At 33.3% G+C, this 21,636-nt stretch overlaps 2 protein-coding genes across 4 annotated transcripts in view; both read right to left on the reverse strand.

Moving 5' to 3' along the window:
- The window catches only part of LOC145317509 (uncharacterized), a 32,527-nt gene extending 11,283 nt beyond the window's left edge, over positions 1-21,244 (reverse strand). For 2 of the 3 annotated variants that reach the window (XM_080158617.1, XM_080158618.1), the window contains exons 1-7: positions 20,901-21,244; positions 20,172-20,257; positions 18,951-19,128; positions 18,213-18,326; positions 17,339-17,509; positions 16,928-17,053; positions 15,995-16,290 (exon numbers count right to left, since the gene is read on the reverse strand). In XM_080158617.1, the coding sequence (XP_080014743.1) occupies positions 15,995-16,290; positions 16,928-17,053; positions 17,339-17,509; positions 18,213-18,326; positions 18,951-19,128; positions 20,172-20,257; positions 20,901-21,029 (1,100 nt within the window). In that variant the 5' untranslated portion in view covers positions 21,030-21,244. The remainder of the gene's footprint in view (positions 1-15,994; positions 16,291-16,927; positions 17,054-17,338; positions 17,510-18,212; positions 18,327-18,950; positions 19,129-20,171; positions 20,258-20,900) is intronic. The other variant, XM_080158619.1, reaches the window with a different exon arrangement.
- The window catches only part of LOC145317520 (cofilin/actin-depolymerizing factor homolog), a 90,749-nt gene that overhangs the window by 15,262 nt on the left and 53,851 nt on the right, over positions 1-21,636 (reverse strand). The window lies entirely within an intron of this gene.

A 21,636-nucleotide genomic window follows, 5' to 3' on the forward strand; every position in this document is an offset into this window, starting at 1 on the left:
TTTTTCAAAAATTTTTCCTCTTATAACCAACCCTGCGGGGGGACTTAATTTTTTTCAAATTCTCGTTTATCAAGGTATATCTTAAATTCAGTGCTTCTCCTGTGCTTTTAAAGATATTGAAACAAAATCTTTTGAGGTAGATCAGCAAAAAAAATATTTGAATAAAAAATGGCGGCGGTACCACCGCTCCCGCCATCCACCGCCATTTTCCGCCGCCCACAGGACGGCTTGTAAGGGGAAAAATTTTTTTTTTAAAATAATATGGTCTCAAATGATTCCAAATTGCCTAATTCGGCGAGAAAAGCAATAAAAAAAATTTTGGCGGCGGCGGCGAAAAATGGGGGTGGACGGCGGGAGCGGCGGTACCGCCGCCATTTTTTATTCAAATATTTTTTACTGATCTACCTCAAAATGTTTTGTCTCAATATCTTTAAAAGCTTAGGAGAGGCACTGAATTTAAGATATACCTTGATAAACGAGAATTTGAAAAAAATGACTAAGTCCCCCGCAGGGTTGGTTATAAGGGGAAAAATTTTTGAAAAAAATAACATGGTCTCAAATGATTCCAAATTGCCTAATTCGGCGAGAAATGCAATAAAAAAATTTTGGCGGCGGCGGCGGAAATTGGCGGTGGACGGCGGGAGCGGCGGTACCGCCGCCATTTTTTATTCAAATATTTTTTACTGATCTACCTCAAAAGGTTTTGTCTCAATATCTTTAAAAGCTTAGGAGAGGCACTGAATTTAAGATATACCTTGATAAACGAGAATTTGAAAAAAATGACTAAGTCCCCCCGCAGGGTTGGTTATAAGGGAAAAAATTTTTGAAAAAAATAACATGGTCTCAAATGATTCCAAATTGCCTAATTCGGCGAGAAATGCAATAAAAAAAAAATTTTTGGCGGCGGCGGAAAATGGCGGCGAACGGCGGGAGCGGCGGACCCGCCGCCGTTTTTTTTGAAAGATACCTCTAGTTGGGGTAATTAGTGACCCAGCCCAAAAGATTTCACCCAATTATCTCTAAAACTAAGGGAGTAGCACCCAAAATAAAATTGCTGGTATGTCGTGGCACGAGTCACCACATTTTCCCCCCCCCCTTTAACCAACCAAAGAATTTTTTATCCAATCTTAACCAGACAAATGCCATCTAGCTAAAAAAGATGCGTAGATTTCATTTCTGGCAACCAGAAAATCCGCAGAAATCGAATTAACGAGATCCAAAAAAGTTTCATTAAAAAAAACCTTACACCAAAAAGAACAAACAATAAGTATAACGACGACTTAGTTTCTTTTTCCTGTTTAATACGAATTTTTAAAACTAATTTTCAGGCATGCATGTATTTTATAATATTCATTTCTGAGAAACATAAAAAGGATTTTTAACATGAACAAAAAGCTACTTTTAGTTCTAATGAAAGATACTCTTTTTTTCTTGTAATAAAATTACTTTTGTACATTAAAAAAACCCGCATTGTCTCTATTTTATATTTAAACATGCATGTCGTAATAATTAAAAAATCCAGCCATTTAATATACCTAGAAAGAAAAAAAAGAATATTTTCTCCCTGTGGGCAAAAGAAATTTTTAATTATAAGGGTAAAAAAAAGGTTTTTGAAAAATATAGTGAATTATTAAAAAGTGAGGTGACATAGTAATATAAAAATAATCGGGTGTAGTCCTTTTCGTAACATTGCACCTTATGGGGCGATTCTTTGTTTTTAAAACAGTAGCTTATCTCCTATTTCTAGTCCTTGCTTGGGGGCTCTAACCCTGCAGAGCCAATTACCTAACCCTGTGGGGAAATCACCTAACCAAATATAACCTAACCTAACCTAAAATAACCTATAAAAAGCCATTTTAAAAATGCGACAAATCACCCCTTATGGGGCCATGTTACAAAAGGGACGATTCCCAAATAATTAAATATGTTTTTTTTGTGGGACAGTCATTCATTTAGTAGCGAAGCATTGTTATGAAAATTAAATGCCTTTAATTTTTTCAGCAGCTTATTTGTAATGGCTCCAATACTGTATACTATGTCTGTATGTTTATTAGCTCTCTCCAATTCTTCTTCTTGGTATTAAATCTTGTTAGATAAACTTTTTTTCTGTACTGAGAATTTTTAATTTTTGATTACTTTGTTTCCAAGTGACATAAAACAGGCCTTTAATTGCTGATTAAAACTGTGTCTTATTTAGGCATAATTTTTTTCACTTTGGGACACCCTAAAAAGGTTAAAATTGAAAATACTTTGTTTTGTCAGGTATGTCCAAGGGTGTGTTTATTGTTTACCCCCCTCCCCACATACACACACCCAAAACGCATTTGGGGATGTCATAGGCACCATGTATATTTAAGAAGAAAAAAATGTTATTTTACTCATCCCCCCCCCCCCAACCAAAAAATTTACCAACAACCATTTTGGTGGAAGTATTTACCCTCCCTTCCCCAAATAAAATAGGATTTTAAAGAATTTCGTCTTCTTATCTCCCCCACCTAAATAAAAAAGCTTTGATGTCCATGATCATGGCTCTGAACACAATATAGTTCCACCTGATAAAAACAATGTAATAGTTTGTTGGATCATATGGCCTTTAAAGTAAACAATGCATTGGGTTTGTCCAAACAATGTCTGTATCAAGACATTAATTATATTTTTAGGTGTTTCTAAACAAATTATATTCTAAGACAAAAAGAAGTAGGATTGTCTAAATTCTTTTAAAAAAACGAAAAACAGTTAGCTTGCACCATAAAAATATCTGTTTTGATAAATAATCTTATCTTATATCATACAGGGTGTTTTTTTTTAATAGGACAAAAGTATTGCTTAACCCATTAGTGCCGAGCGCCACTTTTATGGGCCGATCGAGCTGAAAATCTCAGGGAAGCTTTATAATGGTAAAAACGGAAAACATATTTTTTTGTTTTGCTCTAGTGGCGTGCACAGGAAAGTTGCAAAAAAATCGGCTAAAAAATTAAAAATGTAATTTTTGAACGCCCAAAGTGAGATGAACACTTTTTAGAACTTTGATATGATCCGTAATTGAAAACTACACAACCTCATGTAATCTATAGAGCTAAAATATATACGAATATACGAAGCGATTTATATCCAATTTAGTGTTTCGGCTATAGGTGCTGCCGTTTTTGGTTTAAAAAACCCGTTTCTTGAAGTTTTAAAACACACACACTACAAAAAAAGAACATATAAAAATTGGGTAATACATATCAGAAAACGAGCATAAAAATATTGGAGGACACATATAGAGATTACTAGGGTATACTGATTAGGGTGGCTCAAGAATAATAAATCATAAAAAAATATTTAATGGTTGAAAAGTTAAAACCGGGTAATAAAACCAAAACCGAGCAGGGTTTTAAAACTGTCGGGCATTTATGGCCATGCCGAACCGGGTCATAATAAGGCATAAAAAAACAATAAAAAAATCATATAAAAAATAATAATTTGAATAAAACAAATTCACAAATAGATGTACTTGTCAATAAACATTAGATTTCACGAAAAAAATCAGCAACTTTACTATAAAAACAAAAAAGTTAGAAGGGGTATTTTGAATTGACCAAAATTTTCGTGGTTTTCAAATTTTGTTGAGCTATACCGGCAAACGGAAGTAAGCAAAACTGCAGGCTCTGGGGGGAAATGAAAACCAGGGTAGTAGAGGGGGGATTCATACTGAGAATGATGCAATTTGAAGACTGGAAACCGTTTTTTTTTTAACATTTTCTTGAACCGGGTGAAACCGGGTTTTAATACCCGGTTCGTCACTAATGGTTTGATATAAACCACTTGCCATTGACAGAAAATAATAATATATATCTTAATTTCTTTATTGGGTTGGGGCAATTTGTATAACAAAATAATACTTGGCGATTTTCAACAAATTATGTCATAAAAACCAATTTTTCCAAAGTACCTATTTTTGGAAGATTTTTGGATCATGGCCAATTTAAAGAGTGTGCAAAAATGCATATATTTTTAAAATTCAAATTGCGCGGCTTGTGTTAATAGCAGAAAAATGTTATGCATATCGTTAGAATCATCATAAACTCTACAGATTGACTATCAAAAAAGCATTTTTTATTGCATTAAAAAACATTTCTTTTACATATAAAAAACTACTTTTCAAATTTTACTGAATGCATTTTCTTATTACCAATTTCCCTCCCCAATTGTTAAATGTTTAATAAAAGTTTTTTAGCTGTAACTTTTTTTATTTTTTAACCTATTTTAATAAAATAAAAAGTGTTTGATTTCTGTTTATGTAAACTTTTGATCTACTACTATGTTTTATAGGATTTCTTTGTGTAAGGGTGTTTTTGCATTGTACACTATTCTAAAAATGCCTTTTAGAACAAGTGAAAAAAGTGCTTTCAGCATGAAGAAAATTTCTTGGAAACATCTTTATATAAGTTTTATAAAAAGTATTGAAATGAAAAAGAAAACATGCAATTTCATTTTAAAAAAGCATTTTTCTTTAAAGTTACTTTTTCCTCAGCAACTTTTTCAAAACTTTCTCAGATTTTCAAACGTAGCTTCTATACTACAAATAGCAAGAATATGATACATATATTTCCAAAAACTAGAGTTTATGACAATTCTAATGGTATGCATAACATTTTTTACTATTAACACACGCCATGCAATTTGATTTTTAAAAATGCATGCATTTTTGCCCACACTTTAAATTGGTCATGATCAAAAAATCATCCAAAAATAGCTACTTTGAAAAACCGGTTTTTAAAGCAAAATTTGTTGAAAATCGCTTAATATTTTTTTCTCATACAAACTGCCCCAACCCAATAAAGAAATTAAGATATAGATTATTATTTTCTGTCAATGGCAAGTGGGTTATAGTAAGCAATACTTTTGTCCTATTAAAAAAAACACCCTGTATTTGTATATATAATAAAAATAAATGGTATTGCATAATACATTTATTTTTACATTTTACATATTTTTCCCTCTGCAGCCGAATTTTATGTGTTTAAATTGGTAATAGCTATTCAACATGTTTATGTTAATTCATTGATATATTGTAAAGAGTTAATTTTTAACTAGTTTTGATAGATGATCAAAGACCTAATTTTTTTCTATACTAGAGTACAATATTTATGAAAAATTCAAATCTATTTATCTAAATGATTTGCATTTTTCCAAAAAATTGATTGTCTTATTAGTGGGGAAATTGGGAAAAGGACAGATTCTGTTTTAATCAATCAAAACAACTGAACTATCTATGGGCTGTTTTATTTCACTTGGAAACAAAAATTATAATTAAGGGGGGGGGGGGGAGTTTGTACACTTATAGGAAATTAAATTCAGTATGAAAGTTTGGGAGGGACATGTGGGCTTGTTAATATAGTTATCAATCTAATTCTTTTTGTAAAATCTCTTATATGACTGGATGTACACATAAGATTTCATTTTGGGACTTTCCTTCTAGGGGCTTGTGGATCAAAAGACCCACCAAAACAAAAAGACCCACTAAAATTATGAGTTTTGAGCTTATTTTTAAAGATATCAACCTGATTTTTTGTAAAGAAATCTTTTTGGATATCAGGTTGATATCTTTAAAAATAAGCTCAGAACTCATATTTTTAATGTTTTGGGTGGTCTTTTGCTCTGCCAGCCCCTAGAAGGAAAGTCCCAAAATGAAATGTGTTATAGTTCCTTAGTTTAATTATATTAAAAAAGTTTTCTTTAAAAAAATCAGGTTTATATCTTTAAAAATAAGCTCAAAACACATAATTTTAGTGTTTTGTGGGGTTTTATGATCCAAAAGCCCCCAGAAGGAAAATCCCAAAATGGAATGTGTAATGGTTCCTTAGTTCAGATATATCAAAAAAGTTTTCTTTATAAAAATCAGGTTGAAATCATTAAAAAAAATAAGTTCACAACTCATGTTTTCAGTGTTTTGGGGGTCTTTTGCTCCACAAACCCCTAGAAGGAAATTACCAAAATTCAATTTTCAAAGTCTTATGTGTACATCCAGTCATACAAGAGATTTTACAAAAATTAGATTGATAACTATAAAAACAAGCCCACACGCCCCTCCCAAACTTTTATACTGAATTTCATTTCCTATAAGTGTACAAACTCCCCCCCCTCTTATTTATTGATTTACATTTTTAGCTCTAAATATGCCAAAAAAAAACAATTTACTAGATTGCTCAATGTAAAATTAACCTAAATTAGAGAACCTGGATTCCAATTTCTTCAATACCATATTAGCCCATTAGTGCCGAACCAGGCATTAAAACCCGGTTCCGAAAAATGGAAAAAAAAACCGGTTTCCGGCTTCATAATTGCATCATTCTCAGTATGAATCCCCCCTCTACTACCCTGGCTTTCATTTCCCCCTGGAGCAGGCAGTTTAGCTTACTTCCGTTTGCCGGTATAGCTCAACAAAATTTGAAAATCATGAAAATTCAAAATACCCCTTCTTATTTTTTTGTTTTTATAGTAAAGTTGCTGATTTTTTTCGTGAAATCTAATGTTTATTGACAAGTACATCTATTTGTGAATTTGTTTTATTCAAATTATTATTTTTTATATGATTTTGTTATCGTTTTTTTACGCCCTATTATGACCCGGTTCGGCTTGGCCATAAATACCCGACAGTTTTAAAACCCGGCTCGGTTTCGGTTTTTATTACCCGGTTTTAACTTTTCAACCAATAAAAATAACAGTTTACGTCATTAGTAAGGGTTTGAGCCACCCTAATAACCCTAGTAATCTCTATAGGTGTCACCCAATAGTTTTATGCTTGTTTTCTGATATGTAACACCCAAATTTTATATGTTCTTTTTTTGTAGTGTGTGTCTTTTAAAACTTCGAGCAACGGGTTTTTATACCCGAAAACGGCGGCACCTATAGCCAAAACACTAAATTTGAAATAAATCGCTTCGTATATTACTTGTAGCTCTATAGATTACATGAGGTTGTGTAGTTTTCAATTACGGATCGTATCAAAGTTCTAAAAAGTGTTCATCTCACTTTGGGCGTTCAAAAATTACATTTTTCGATTTTTGGTCAAAAAAACAGGGTTTTTACTACAAAACCGGGTTTTAATGCCCGAGGAAACCGCCCAAAACGGGTCATAATGCCTGGTTGGTATTTATGGCCAGGCCGACCCGGGTATTTTTGCAACTTTCCTGTGCACGCCACTAGAGCAAAACAAAATAATTGGAATTCCGTTTTTACCATTAAAAAGCTTCCCTGAGATTTTCAGCTCGATCGGCCCATAAAAGTGGCGCTCGGCACTAATGGGTTAGTTCAGTCATAACACAGAATTTATGCAAATAGATCTTTTTTAACATTTAATTCGGTTATATGGCTAGATATCAAAAACACTGTGTTTGGTGGTCACCCTGTAAATTTGATAAAATTATAAAAATAAGAGAGGTAGCAACAAACTGTTGTGCTTGGCAAATAAGACACCTTACAGTTACATATGTTGGAACATTAAAAATTACAAAATACAAACTTTTGTTTCTTTAATATCATTTTGCTTTTTTGAAACTTTGACTGCAAATTCTTGTAGACAAAAATGAGCAGTCATGAGGAAAACAAAAAGAAGATTTGCCTTTATTGCACTAAAAAAGTAAACAAACAAAAATTTAACATTAATGAATCTTTATTAGACAAAGTAATTATTTAAAGTTTTATTTATAACCAAAAGTCTGTCTCTTCTTTTGATACATATATAAAAATATCTGTATCTTTATTAACATATCTATGTTTCCATATAATAATGTATGTATGTATTTAACCATTTATATCCTATTATATAAAGTAGTAAGCTTTTTGTAGTAAACCTTCATATATGCCCTGAAATAGTTTTAGGCTATTTCAGTTTTATAAATAAGTCTGGGCATAGGCGTCCAAGGGGGGGGGGGGTAATGGGGCAATTACCCCCCCAAAATTTTTTTCATTTTACCCCTTCCATTCAAAATTTACCCCTACCCTGTGGGTGCCGTAGGCACCCCCAACCATTTAGGAGGGGGTATTTACCCCCCCAAACAATTTTGGGGGGTAAATACCCCCCCCCCCAAAATAAAAAATCTCTAATAAAAAATTTTTTTAGTAATAAAGGACCTACAAACAAAGGTTATTAAATAAAAGGGCGAAGGAAGCGAAAATTGACTTTCACTCACTTATAGTCGGAAATTCATTATCAAACAGAGGGCATGCACAAAAATTTTAAGCCTTTTAGCTCTAATAGGAAGTGAGATAATAGGGGGGGGGGGAGGCATTGAACGCCCCCCCCCCCTCCCCCTGGTCGATAAAGGTGCGGCAAGAGGCCCAACTGTTAAGGGTTAAGCTTTGGAAGGGGTCCGACTGTTTAGGTTAAAATAATTTCAATTTATTTATCTATAGGGGCTCTGTTTTCTGAAGGGTTAAGAAGGGAACATAAAATAGCTTAAACCCATACTTAAAATATCTTACTAAGTTTATATAATAGGATAGGCCCAACAAGTGTTATTTATAATTTTAAATTCTATCAGTCTAATAATAAAAGCGGAAAGAGTTTATAAAGACGACACAAAAACATTTATAAAAATTACTTATTTTTTTCTTTTTTTAGATTCTTTAATGATTTTAACGTTTTTATTATGTAAATGAATAAAGTTTTATTCAAACTTAAAGGATTTAATCTTTTTCTTTGAAATTTATATGTCTAAACAGTAAAAATATGAAGTTCTTTATTACGAAATCTCAAATCATTAGATTTTAATTAAGTTTATTTATAAAAATAAAGAATAAATTTGGCAAAAAATATAGCTACAAAAAGGATTACTGCTTTATAAAACTACCTTGATTGTAGAATTGCATTGATTTTGTTTAATAACTGTAAAAAATGAGTTTTTATGTGATGCGTTGCTTATAATCAAACCTAAAAGTGCATTTTATTCAATGATAGAGTGTGTTTCGGTATGTATTTTTTGTATTCCCTGGCAAGTTCGAACCCATTAATCCCTGTTTCCTTACACCAAATTTCCTAGAGAATGAGTGTGTTACGCGGCATTCCTAACTATCTCCGCGCGGCGCGTGGCTTGTAAACGGACAAAAGAAACGCGCACTTTTTCTTTGATTAGTCCCACATGAGGAGCTAAGTGAATAAAAATAATGTATTGCTTTAATATACATGTGCTCTGATGTGTGGAATATCTCAAATAAGCCTTCTGCTTAGTTTGACATCATAATGTGGTAAGAATTTATCTTCAATTCTTGAAATTAAGTGTAAAATGGTATGATTTATGAAGAAATTTTAAAACATTAATTTTTCAATAAATAGACCATTTAACTGCTAACTTTTGACATACGAATATTTTCCTTAATTTTATTGATCATTTGAATCCAAAATTATCAATTTCTGATGCTATTTAATATGTTTCGTGCCAATTTAAAGTTTTTTAGAAATTTTATATTTTTAATTAAATTGAAATCACGCAACCTCGATCTACAAAAATAATAAACCATTAATATTATGTAATTAATTTTTATATTTTTGTTTTAGATTCACTGTTTTCATGGTAATAAATACACATTTGTAAACTTCACATGTTGGTCATTCGGAGGGCTTGAGATTAAGATATCGAGAACGGCTAGGATTGCGTTTCGATACAATGAAAACAAGACAGAACAGATGCAGCTAAGAACATTCTGTGAAGTTTTGTGAATGTGTTGGTTGTGATACCTTACCACACATTATTATTATAGTCATAATCAGTACAGTTAACTTTAGTGACAATTATGGGTCCTAAAAAGAATAAAGGTGAACATTTGAGTAAGCGGCTGCGTCCAGCCGTTGATGCCCTAACCAGTGAGCTAAATAGAGTGATGAAGTTGGTCAGTGATACTTCAGAACTTAATGTTAGACATCTCACTAAGGAATCAATCCTTGTCCATGACAAGTTCGAGACATTTGACAGCATCATGGTCGGTTTTAGCAAGCTTGGTTTGAGAATCCAAGAGCTTGATGAGTTTAGTGACATTTATTCTGATATAGTTACTGTACAAAAAGACTATAGTGCCTTGAAAGACGCTCTTGATGCTATAGAAGAGCTTAGTGACATTCAAAGTGTTGTTGATGTTGTTGGTGATAATTTGCCTAACCATCAGGCTGAACTTTATGATCGATGTTTGAAGATTGTGAAAGTTATTAAAGGGCCATACTTTCCCTTGCCTGATGCAATTATAAACACTTTGTCTGCTTTGATGAAACGTCTGGCTGAGGTTAAGCTTGAACCTGTGAAGCCACCCACGACGACGGCGGGTGCCTCGACAGCATCGCCATTTGTGTCACTGTTTGGCACACCACAGTTCGTCGCCGGTTCTATGTTCACGCCAGGATATATGAATCGTGTCGACGAACGTCTTCTTCCATCTTTCGACGGCCTGGAAGCTTCCTATGTAAGTTTTAAAGACACTTTTAAAAAGCTTACTATAGGACAAGACCCGTCGTATTTACAGTTATTGTTGAGCAGTGAAAAGGTCTGTAAAAATAAAGAGCTTAGACTCCAGTTAATTCAGATTCAATCGCATGAATCTCAGTGGGCCTACCTTGACGCACGTTTTAAGTCCAAAACACGTCAGATGCTCTGCCTTTTCAACCAATGGGAGAAGAAGTCTAAACCGTCGGACTCCAACCAGATTGTGACTGTGTTAGCAGAGTTTGGCGGAGCAGTTAGCCAGCTGGAGCAGCTGACTAAAGATGATGAAGATGATGAAGTTACCACTAGCCAGTGGTTGACTGTGATACTTCTTGAGATGTTATCCAAGAAGTTGCCACGTGATTTTCAAGATAAGCTCAATTTATCATTGGGCTCGATGGATGTCCAAACGTCCCAAAGCTGTTAAAGATTATTGAAGAACAGCGTGGCGCCATTTTAATGAGGTGTTCGACTGATATGGACACCCCCTCTAAGAAGAAAGGTAACCCTGCGACAGCCGCTACCGCCGTAGGTAAACCTGGTAAATCTAAGATGAAGCAGTCATGTTTTGTTAATGGCTGTGATGACATGCACTTACTTTACAAGTGCCCAAGATTTCATGACCTGTCAGTGTCAGACAGGAAGAGTATTGTGGAGAGTGCTGGATGCTGTTGGATTTGTTTGCAAAAAGGGCATAAATCTGTGGATTGCCCGAAGGCAGATGTAATAGGCGGCTGCAAAGTGGACAATTGTGGTCAGGCCCATAACAACCTTTTGCATGAGAGTGTTGATATGGCTGCTGCCGTCTATGAAGTACATACTTCCCCTGAGGCGAACCTAATGTTAATGTTACAACAATTAGACGTCGTTGACATTAATCGCCAGAAGGTCCCAGTGAACGCTATGTGGGACACTGGTTTAACTACCACAATGGTAACCCAGTCGCTTGTTAATAAACTTCAGTTACCTTTTACTGGACGTTCAGCAAGAATTTCTCTAGCTGACGGTGAAGTTAAACGTCTCCCGACGGTCAAGCTATGTTTAATTGATCGACACAAGAATTATCACATATTAGAACCTGTGGTAGTGCCTCTCATTGGTCCAAAAGAGGCGATCTGCTCCATAAATCCTATGGAGGCAGCTGTTTTGTTTGATATGAAACCTGAAGATTTTACTTTGGTTGATGGGCAGGTTGATTTGCTCGTAGGGCACCTGCACCCATCGATGTTTCCCTACTCTGAACGTTCAGTAGGAGAAACCATGCTTTACTCCAGCCTGTTTGGATCTGGATATTTTGCTGTTAGTGCTAATGGCTTAGCAAAGAGTAGGTATGTTGTCTGCTCAGATGTTCAGCCGCAGCCGACTGTTGGTGCTGCTTGTGATGCTATTATTGAACCTGTTGGTTCTGCTTTTAACGCGGCTGATGAACCTTTTGGTTCTGCTAGTGCCGCAGCCGTTGACAACCTGGCTACGGCGGGTGTTGCCGTGGTTATTATTGATAATGATGTTAGTTGTGCTGCAGTTATTCCTGATGATATTGGTAACGATACTGTAGTCGTTGATAACTTTGTTACGGCGGGTGTTGAGCCGCTGAATGATTTGGTTCCAGCCGGACAAGAGCCGACGGGAGTTTCGGTTCCGGCTGGACAAGAGCCGATCAGAGTTTTGGTTCCAGCTGGACAAGAGCCGACGGGAGTTTCGGTTCCAGCTGGGCAAGAGCCGATAAGAAATTCGGTCTCGGCCGGACAAGAGCCGACGGGAGTTTCGGTTCCGGCCGGACAAAAGCTAGTAGATGATTCTAAGTTTTATGACAGCCACACTTTTATTACGTGCCCTGGTGGTGTTATGAATCAAGAATCGACTTGGTTGCTGCCAAGCTGGCCGCCCGACGCAGGGTAAGAGGCCTGCAAATGGCGGTTGGAAATATGGCGGGTGTTGCCGCCAGAAAGTCATTGAAATTTTTCAAACCACACATATCTAATCCACAACATAAACTATTTATGTGACAATGATCTTTAAAGAAAAAAAAATATATCACAAGTTATATATTAGGCTTGTGAAGGGAACCAAATGGGTTCTGTAAAGAATAAGTATTCATTATTCAACTAATTTTATTGTTCATACCTAAGCACAAAAATTCTACAAAACTGTTTAGACTTTTAAAGCAGATTCTAAAAAGATTTTGTTTCTTTAAGTATGATTTTGAAAAGCAAAAGTTCGTGAAATGATTTTTGCAGATTTTAAATTGAGAAAAATAGATTTTTACAAATTATTTTTCTAGTTTTTTTTATGGTTCACGTTTACTTAAAAAATGTTATTTCTCAGATTCTCATATGAAATAATGCATTAAAGTAAAGAACACAACATGTAATATTATTATGATAATGTTTAAGATATTCCTCGTTATTATTTTAAAAGATTATCGCAAAAAATCAAGATATTTGTTTAAATTTGTAAGCAAATCAAAGATTTTCTTTCATTCCGGAGGCAGAGATTCTTAACAATTCATGTACAAGGTTTTTTTTTGTTCACTCCGGAAGCTGGGATTCCATTAATCCACGCGTAAAGATTTTTTTCATTCCGAGAGCAGAGATTCGTAGTAATATACGCATCTAGCGATTTCGGACAATTTTAAACCTTGAGAAAGTATTTTATAGCAATTATTTTCCTAGGTATATATATTTTTCGTTCATGTTTAAGCATTTATAATAACGAACGCGATGTATGGTATTATTAAAATATTGATTATTATTTTATCTGAATGCCACAGAATTAATTTAAGATAAACTATGCATATTTTAAATTAACTCTACCTTCATTTTTATCGTATATATTTAAATACTGCTTCAAGGTATTTATTTTTTGTAAAAAGAAATTAACCATTTCTTAAGATTTATAAGTAACGCAAATTTTGATACAATTTCGTTTAAACTTTCAGATCGATGCAAGATTTTTTTCATTTGAAACGCAAACTTAAGTTTTTTATACGTTTACGCAAGTTTTTTCAATGATTTAAGTCTTTTCGGGACAAGGGATTTTTTCGCGGAAAATTTCCTAGGTACCTGCACAGATATAAACATTTTTATCCTTGTTGGATTGAAATTTGATATGATAAGAAATTAACAAAATGAGAGTTTTACATCATTTAAATATTTCTTTATGATTTATTATAATCACATAAATAATTTAATATAACATGCATATTAAAATTATTACTATTTTCCTTTGAACTGATGTACCTAAAGAGAAATTGCAGATTCAGCATTTTAAAGTTCTTTTCTTATATTGAGCTTTTGTTTTATTTTGGTAATTTAATTTGCATATTTCAATTGCAATTTTATTTTACGCAATTTTGATTCACGAAGATTTAAAATTATGAAATTTTAATTTTCCGATGTTTGATGATTTTTATGGTCATATTTATTTAGATTTAAGTATCTATTTTATTAAAACATGTTAGATTTAAGGATCTTACCTATCTTATCTTAAAAATGTTTAGATGTAAGCCCGAGTATTTTTCCGCTGGAAAATGCTAATTATTGAGAAGTTTTTTATGAAATTTTACTTTTCTTTTCTAGCAAAAAGATTTAGTAGAAAAAATGTCATTATTTAATCTTTCTTTCTTTTGATGAAAAAAGTTTGAGTTGATTATTTAATTATCGATGCGATTTTTAGTATAAAAATCATTTACCTATTTTATTATGTAGGTGCCTAATTGAAGTTTAGGTACTATTGATTATTAATTCATGTATTCGCAATTACATGGTCTGTAATTCTAATTTTATTGAGATTATGAGGCCATGATATAATGAGATGTGTGAGTGGTAAATGTGCAATTCATGTATGTTGAATGCTTTTCCCATTCCTTATTCCTATCCTTATGTGGTAGTGGACTCGGTTTGAGTTATTGTGGTATTCGCGAGTTACCATAATTAATTTTAGGCCTTATGGCCATAACATTTTAAACTCTTGTGGTTTATGTGTTGTGAGATTGTGATTTTGTGGACACTGTCTGCACGCATATTGCAAAGATGAGGTATTGTGTTCGATTCCCAGTGAATAGACGGGTGTGTTTCGGTATGTATTTTTTGTATTCCCTGGCAAGTTCGAACCCATTAATCCCTGTTTCCTTACACCAAATTTCCTAGAGAATGAGTGTGTTACGCGGCATTCCTAACTATCTCCGCGCGGCGCGTGGCTTGTAAACGGACAAAAGAAACGCGCACTTTTTCTTTGATTAGTCCCACATGAGGAGCTAAGTGAATAAAAATAATGTATTGCTTTAATATACATGTGCTCTGATGTGTGGAATATCTCAAATAAGCCTTCTGCTTAGTTTGACATCATAATGTGGTAAGAATTTATCTTCAATTCTTGAAATTAAGTGTAAAATGGTATGATTTATGAAGAAATTTTAAAACATTAATTTTTCAATAAATAGACCATTTAACTGCTAACTTTTGACATACGAATATTTTCCTTAATTTTATTGATCATTTGAATCCAAAATTATCAATTTCTGATGCTATTTAATATGTTTCGTGCCAATTTAAAGTTTTTTAGAAATTTTATATTTTTAATTAAATTGAAATCACGCAACCTCGATCTACAAAAATAATAAACCATTAATATTATGTAATTAATTTTTATATTTTTGTTTTAGATTCACTGTTTTCATGGTAATAAATACACATTTGTAAACTTCACATGTTGGTCATTCGGAGGGCTTGAGATTAAGATATCGAGAACGGCTAGGATTGCGTTTCGATACAGAGTGAAAAAAACATATACCTTGTTTTATATTTTTTTTTCTCTCTCTTTTTATTCATTTATATAATATGTATATTAAAAATAAAAAGTATTTATTTCTTTAAATATTCATACTTTGCTAAAATGCCCTGGTAACTTTTTGCAATATATTCGCTCTAAAAAGGATTCAGTATCTGAATTTTGCATTTAAAATGATAGATTTTATACCAATTATTATGTTTACTACAGAAAAAAATTATTTTTGTGTTTATATGCAATTTTCTATCATAAAATGTGAGAAATGCCTTTTTTCACACGTAGGGCGAAAAAACTAACACTGAAAATAAAATGTATGTCTTGAACATGTCCTAAACTCATAGATAAAAACTTTCATAAGAACATTTATTTCAAAATATGTCAGTTAAGGCATGAAATTAATTTTGCAAATTAACATTGCAAATGTTTGCAAATAACTTTTGAAAATGATTTCTGCGGATTTTCTAATTTACATAGGTGTTTTCTGCACATTTTCCCCTTTCCAAAAATACCTTCCTCGTTAAGATTGGCTTCAAGAAAGTATTTACTTTCCAAAAATGATATGTGCATTGTAAGAACATCAAAAAATATTTCAGTTTTTATTAAAAAAGTAAAAAAAAGTAAAAAAATTCAGAACCTCGGTGTCAACATCTAAAATGGTTTTAGCGCATTAGATAAAAACCTGTCCAGAATCAGTGAAAATTTTTTTGACGAATACTCGAAAAAATTATTGTTTTACACCAAAAATTTACCTTATTTTCTTTATGAACAACAAACCAGATCCTTTCTTAGCAATTGATTCAGAAACAGTACTAGCAAGTTCTTCTTTCTCAATATCTGGAGATTCTGTTGACTTATAAATCCTTGTAATGGAAGGTGTTGTTGTAGGTATAGGAGTAGAGGTTGTTGTTGAGGATAGAGTAGTTGTTGTTGCGGTTGTTTCAGTTGTTGTTGTTGAAGTAGTTGTTGTAGTGGTAGTAGGTTCAGATCTACCATATCCAAGAGATGAACCAAATAGTCTACTTCGGTATTTTGGACCTTCACTTGGCTGAAATCAATCAAGATCTGAGTTAATTTTCTTATAAGTCTTAGAAATCGCAAAGCAGACAATCATGGCCTGCGGTAGGGGGATGTTGAGGGCAGGGTGTTAAAAACCCTCTTAAAAATTAAATTGGGAAGGTCCGTCTTTCCCTTCTATACTCCCTAATTGTCTTTCACCCCCTGACAAATTGCAGTGCACGCCACTGCAAACAATACACTTTTATATGAAAGAAATATTTGGTGTAGGCTTTTACGTTAATAAAAGGTTTCGTGAATAAAACAGAATAAAATTAAAATTATTAAGTGAGCTGAGCTGACCATTTCCTGACGGACTTTTAAAGATATACAAGCAATATTACTTAATTTTCTAGTAGCCTTACTACAAATGTAGGGATCTAAAGGGATAAGTCAATGGCTGATAAATTGATGTACATTGTACATCCCCAAAATTTATACACAAAATTACCACATCTGTAGATTACAATTTGTAGTTAAACTTTGGACACTCAACTAATCAAAATTTAAAAGTTCACAAGGTTGTTCAGCCAAAAAATAAGAAAACGTTACCATAAGACATTGGGGACTAGTATAGCAAGCAGGCCAATGTCCCCTCCCTCTCTGATAAAAGTGTGACTGTTCCTTACCTGTTCAGAAGCCAAGTCTGTTGACGATGCAGGGGATGGTAAACTTGATAAACTTGGTGGAGTAAAGGCGGGTCTGCTACGCAAAGAATTCGCGAAAAATGAACCTGTAGGCGTTTCTTTCTCAACCTTGACATTTTATGAGGTGTGTTATAATATTTTTTTTTTAATTAAGGGGGAGATTTCTGACAGACTAATATCTGCTCATGTAATACGCGTTTTCGCGCATTTATCTTTATTAGCAGCCAAGAAAATCACGCAAGTGAAAAAGTACATTAAAAAACCTTTTTTCGAATCTCGGCCAAACACCGCGTCATAACTAAATTATGGGACGCGGTGTATGTTTCAAGGTGCGTGGAAAGGCCTAGAAACAAAGCGACATAAAGCCCCCTAAAGGTCATAGATATAAATTACCGTGGATTCTGTTGTTGTAGTTGTTGTGGTGGTTGTGGTTGTAGTTGTCGTAATTGTTGATGACTGAGATTCAGTGGCTGTAGGTCTAAATCTATTTCTCTTTGAGAACAAAGTTGATCTTCCCCCTCCACTGTTGTTATCAATGGTATTGGTATTAACAGTAGTGCTTTTCTTAAATAACAAAATAAATAATTTAAGAAAAAGTTACTTTTAAAATGGAAACGCCTAACCGTTTCTTGTGGACTTTAGGACTTTATTATAGAGTTGCTTCGCTTATAAAATTGTACTTTGTTGTCCCAGGAATCAGTATACCAAAAATCAGATCAATCGGATTATTAGATCACATAAAAATTAGTTGTTAAAAAAGTAAAAAAAAATCAACATGTTTAAAATGGACGTACGGACATTCTGGTAATGATTATAGAATTGCTACGCTTTCTAAACCGTACCTAACTACTACAGGAATCTCAATGCAAAGTTTAAAATCAATAGTACAATTCTAACTTGCCTAAATTTACGAAAAAAGCTATCCGTTACGTACGGACGGACCGACCCTAATTATAGAAAAGCTTCGCCTTTAAAAATGTTAGGCAAAAACTTATATAAAACGGCTAAGATACGCCTGATTGTCCTTAGATAGACAGGTGCTATATCAACAATCAAACCTAATTGCTACTAGCCCAAGGACAGCTTTTATAGGATGGAGAATGACCCTAATAAAGTATAAAGAACATAAAGAGGTTTTAGCGCATATTAGCATTATTTTTAATATTTTTTACAAGGAGTTAGTTCAATCCTCTTAGTAAAAGTAATACCATGGTATAGCCTCAAGTATATTCCCACTAACCTAAAACAACAATGTACGAATGGTTACCTGGGTAAACGACGACCTTGAAGATGGAATTGAAAGACTCGCTGACAGAAATGAGGGGCGGAGTCGCTTGGAGTTGGCAAAGAAGGAAGAGGTTGGCGCGTCAGTAGCTCTTACCTAAATAAAAAAATGGCTTGGTTTTGTTGTGCCCAACAGAGATCTAGCCTTGCGGTCTACCCTCAATTTTACCCTTAAGTTTCAAAAATACACCAAAAGCATCGATCTAATGTGCCTAAGCATTCTTTAGCAGAATCCATCTTTTTTCACGTTATAATAAAAACCTAGCATCTAGGGGCTCTGTCATTCATGGTGTAGACAAGAGCAGAAAAATAACATAAAATCATCCTCTTGCATAAATCTAAAAACAAAATAGCCTAAAACCACCCTCTTGCATAAATCTAAAAACAAAATAGCCTAAAACCATCCCCTTGCATAAATCTAAAAACAAAATAGCCTAAAACCATCCTCTTGCATAAATCTAAAAACAAAATAGCCTAAAACCATCCTCTTACACAAATCTAAAAACAAAAAAGCCTAAAACCATCCTCTTACATAAATCTGAAAACAAAATAGCCTAAGACCTTCCCCTTACCTATGTGAAGCTTCTTTTAAAATGGAAAACTGTTTAGCAATTATAGAAATCTTAAGCTACTGACAAAAAACTTTATTACTTAAAATAGTAGGATAATAGAAACGGCTATTAGTTACTTGAAGAAGGGGTACTTTATTAAAAATGCTCACATTACTATCAGATTGGACTGATTCAGTTGTTGAATCCTGTACTGTCGTTGCATCTGTAGTAGATGTTGCTTCTGATGACGTGGAGGTTGTTGAGTCTTCAGTTGTTGAAGATGTCTGATCATCAGAATCAGAAGTTTGCTCACTGGAAGAACTGATAGAAGTTGAAAATGTGCTGAACCTATAAAAAAAATAAGGGGTCAACAAATATTTTTTAAAGAAAACATTTTTTCATGTACTTTATGTACTTTTGGTAAAAAGAATAAAAACTAGGACTGAGATAGATGTTCATGAGAAATATGCATTACTGATACGAGAAAGCTTGTCATATTAATGTGCACATTTTAAGTACAGAAATTTAAGAAGTCTGGATAAAAAAATGTAAGAGCAAAGGGGGGAGGCGGTTGTGACACTTTTATTAAACCTAAAGGAACTTAACTAAAAAGAGTTACAGAACTGAAATTTGGTATGGCAGTAGCATTAAAGAGGTACAATGTGGAACTGAAGAAACAGCGGCGGAACCGCCACTATCGCCAATTTTTTTTTGGCGGGAAACGGCGGTATCGGCGGTTTTCACTAACTTTTCTTCACAGTTCCACATTGTGCCTCTTTAAAGCGAATGTCATTCAAAATTTCAGTGCTGTAACTCTTTTTTAAGTTGAATTCCTATAGTTTTGGTTTCAAAAAGTGTAACAACCGCCCCCTCCCTTTAATGTATTTAAATTTCAACTAAAGGGTGTGCAAAAAATGCGTAGATTAATTCAAATTGCGCGGCTTGTGTTAATAGTATAAAAAAGTTGTGCATACTAATAGAACAGCTTTAAGTTCTAGTTTTTGGAAACATGAGAACTACCTATTCATGTGATAACATAGTTTAGGCGCTACGTGTTAAAATGTCTCAACTAATACTGCTTATAAAAGATAGTGCTTATTGCGATTCTAACGGTATGCATAACTTTTTTTCTACTTTTAACACAATCCGCGCATTTTGAATTTTATAAATCTACACATTTTTTACACACCCTGTAATAAAAAAAAACAGTTTCTACATAAAATAGCCAAAATTATCCCATGCAATTACTCTTCATTTAATCAAAGATGCAAGTTATTTGGTCATAAATATTAAAAAAAAAACTATTTAACAGAACTTAAATTAACTCGATGCAAATTACCCTTACAAGCTAAAGTTTATAATATAATGTTTCTAAACTAAAGCTGGAATACCTAGACCTATCTTTAGTAGAAAACAATGCAGATCTGTCAGCCGCGGGTTCAGAACTTTCTGACGGGGCACTGAAACTATTACTTCCCTGAAAAATAAACAAATATGAAAATTATTTCAATAAAAGAAATTTAAGGATGAAAACATCAATAAGTAGTTAAGACTGAGTAAATTTTCAACGTTAAGTTATCAAGTTGTTTTTTAAAGATTATGAAAAATCACGAAACGTTTATAAAACGTAAATGACAAAGTTAGAGCTTAACAAAATCAGCAATTTTATGAGAATAATCCATGAAATATAGACCAAAATCAATTTACCTCTTTCAAGGGCAAATTTAATATTTTTTAGTGGAAGGGGGGGGGGGGAATTGAAAAAATTACCTCCCTAATTTCAATGTAAGAAATTGAATTTATTGTAATGAAACAAACGATAGCAAAAAAGTTAAAATATTTATTTTTCCATATACAGTATTTTATTAGTATTCTTTTGATTAAAATTTAATAGGTGCAAACAATGGGATTTAGAACAGTAAGGAAAAGAAATATTTCAACACTCTCAATTATATAACACTAGCGGCTGCGTCCCTTGCATCTAGCCGGTCTGTATTAGAACGGGGTAAGAAATAATGAATCTAAAATAATTTAAAAGGTCGTCTTAATATTGAAATCTTAAGCTTCAAACAAAAAAATAACTTAACTCTATATAATAGGAAGTAAAAAGGTTGACTTACCGAAAACCCCAAACTAGATCTGCCAAACGAAGAAAAAGAATTGGAGCCGAATCCTCCAAAAGATCGCGAACCAAATTGTCCGTGGCAAGTATTCACCAATAACAATAATAAAACGAAGTTAGTCTTCATTTTGGTGATGAGTTTGCCCAAATTCGCGAAAATCTAACACATATTTTAACTTAGAAGATTAAAATCACCAGAAAACTAAATTCAAGAACAGTTGAAAATTTCGGACTAAACACCAGCCGTACGTGCTCACTCCTCCGTGTCTCTAAACAAACTAAACTCAAAACTAGTTTGATCGCTGTACACTTGCGCAAAAAAGTAAACATTGATTTTTTAAAGTGTCATTTTTATGTTGTTTAAGTTTAATTGTATTTTCTTTAATACATTTCAATATTTTCAATCAAAAATCTATTTTAAAATGAAAAAATGATTCGTCTACAGGGGGTTTATATTAGCTTTTTTAGTATCTTTTTATTATTTTTAAAAAACAAGAAACATTACGTGTCCAATAGTAGCGAAGCTGTTGATTTGAAATATCGTCCAAATTGATTGTACTTATAATGAAAGCTTTTTAAATGTCTTTGAGTTGTTTATGCTATTTTCCTAAACTCCTTAGCCCTCCCCTTGTGACTAGGGTCGAAGCAACTAGTATCTATTATACAAAGTAGAACTATGTCAGTCCGTCTGTCTTTATTAAGCTTATAAACTCGGTAACCGCTGAACAAAATGG

Source organism: Acartia tonsa, chromosome 4 (assembly GCF_053477335.1).
Source record: "Acartia tonsa isolate MP-2025a chromosome 4, ASM5347733v1, whole genome shotgun sequence".
Lineage (NCBI taxonomy): Eukaryota > Metazoa > Arthropoda > Copepoda > Calanoida > Acartiidae > Acartia > Acartia tonsa.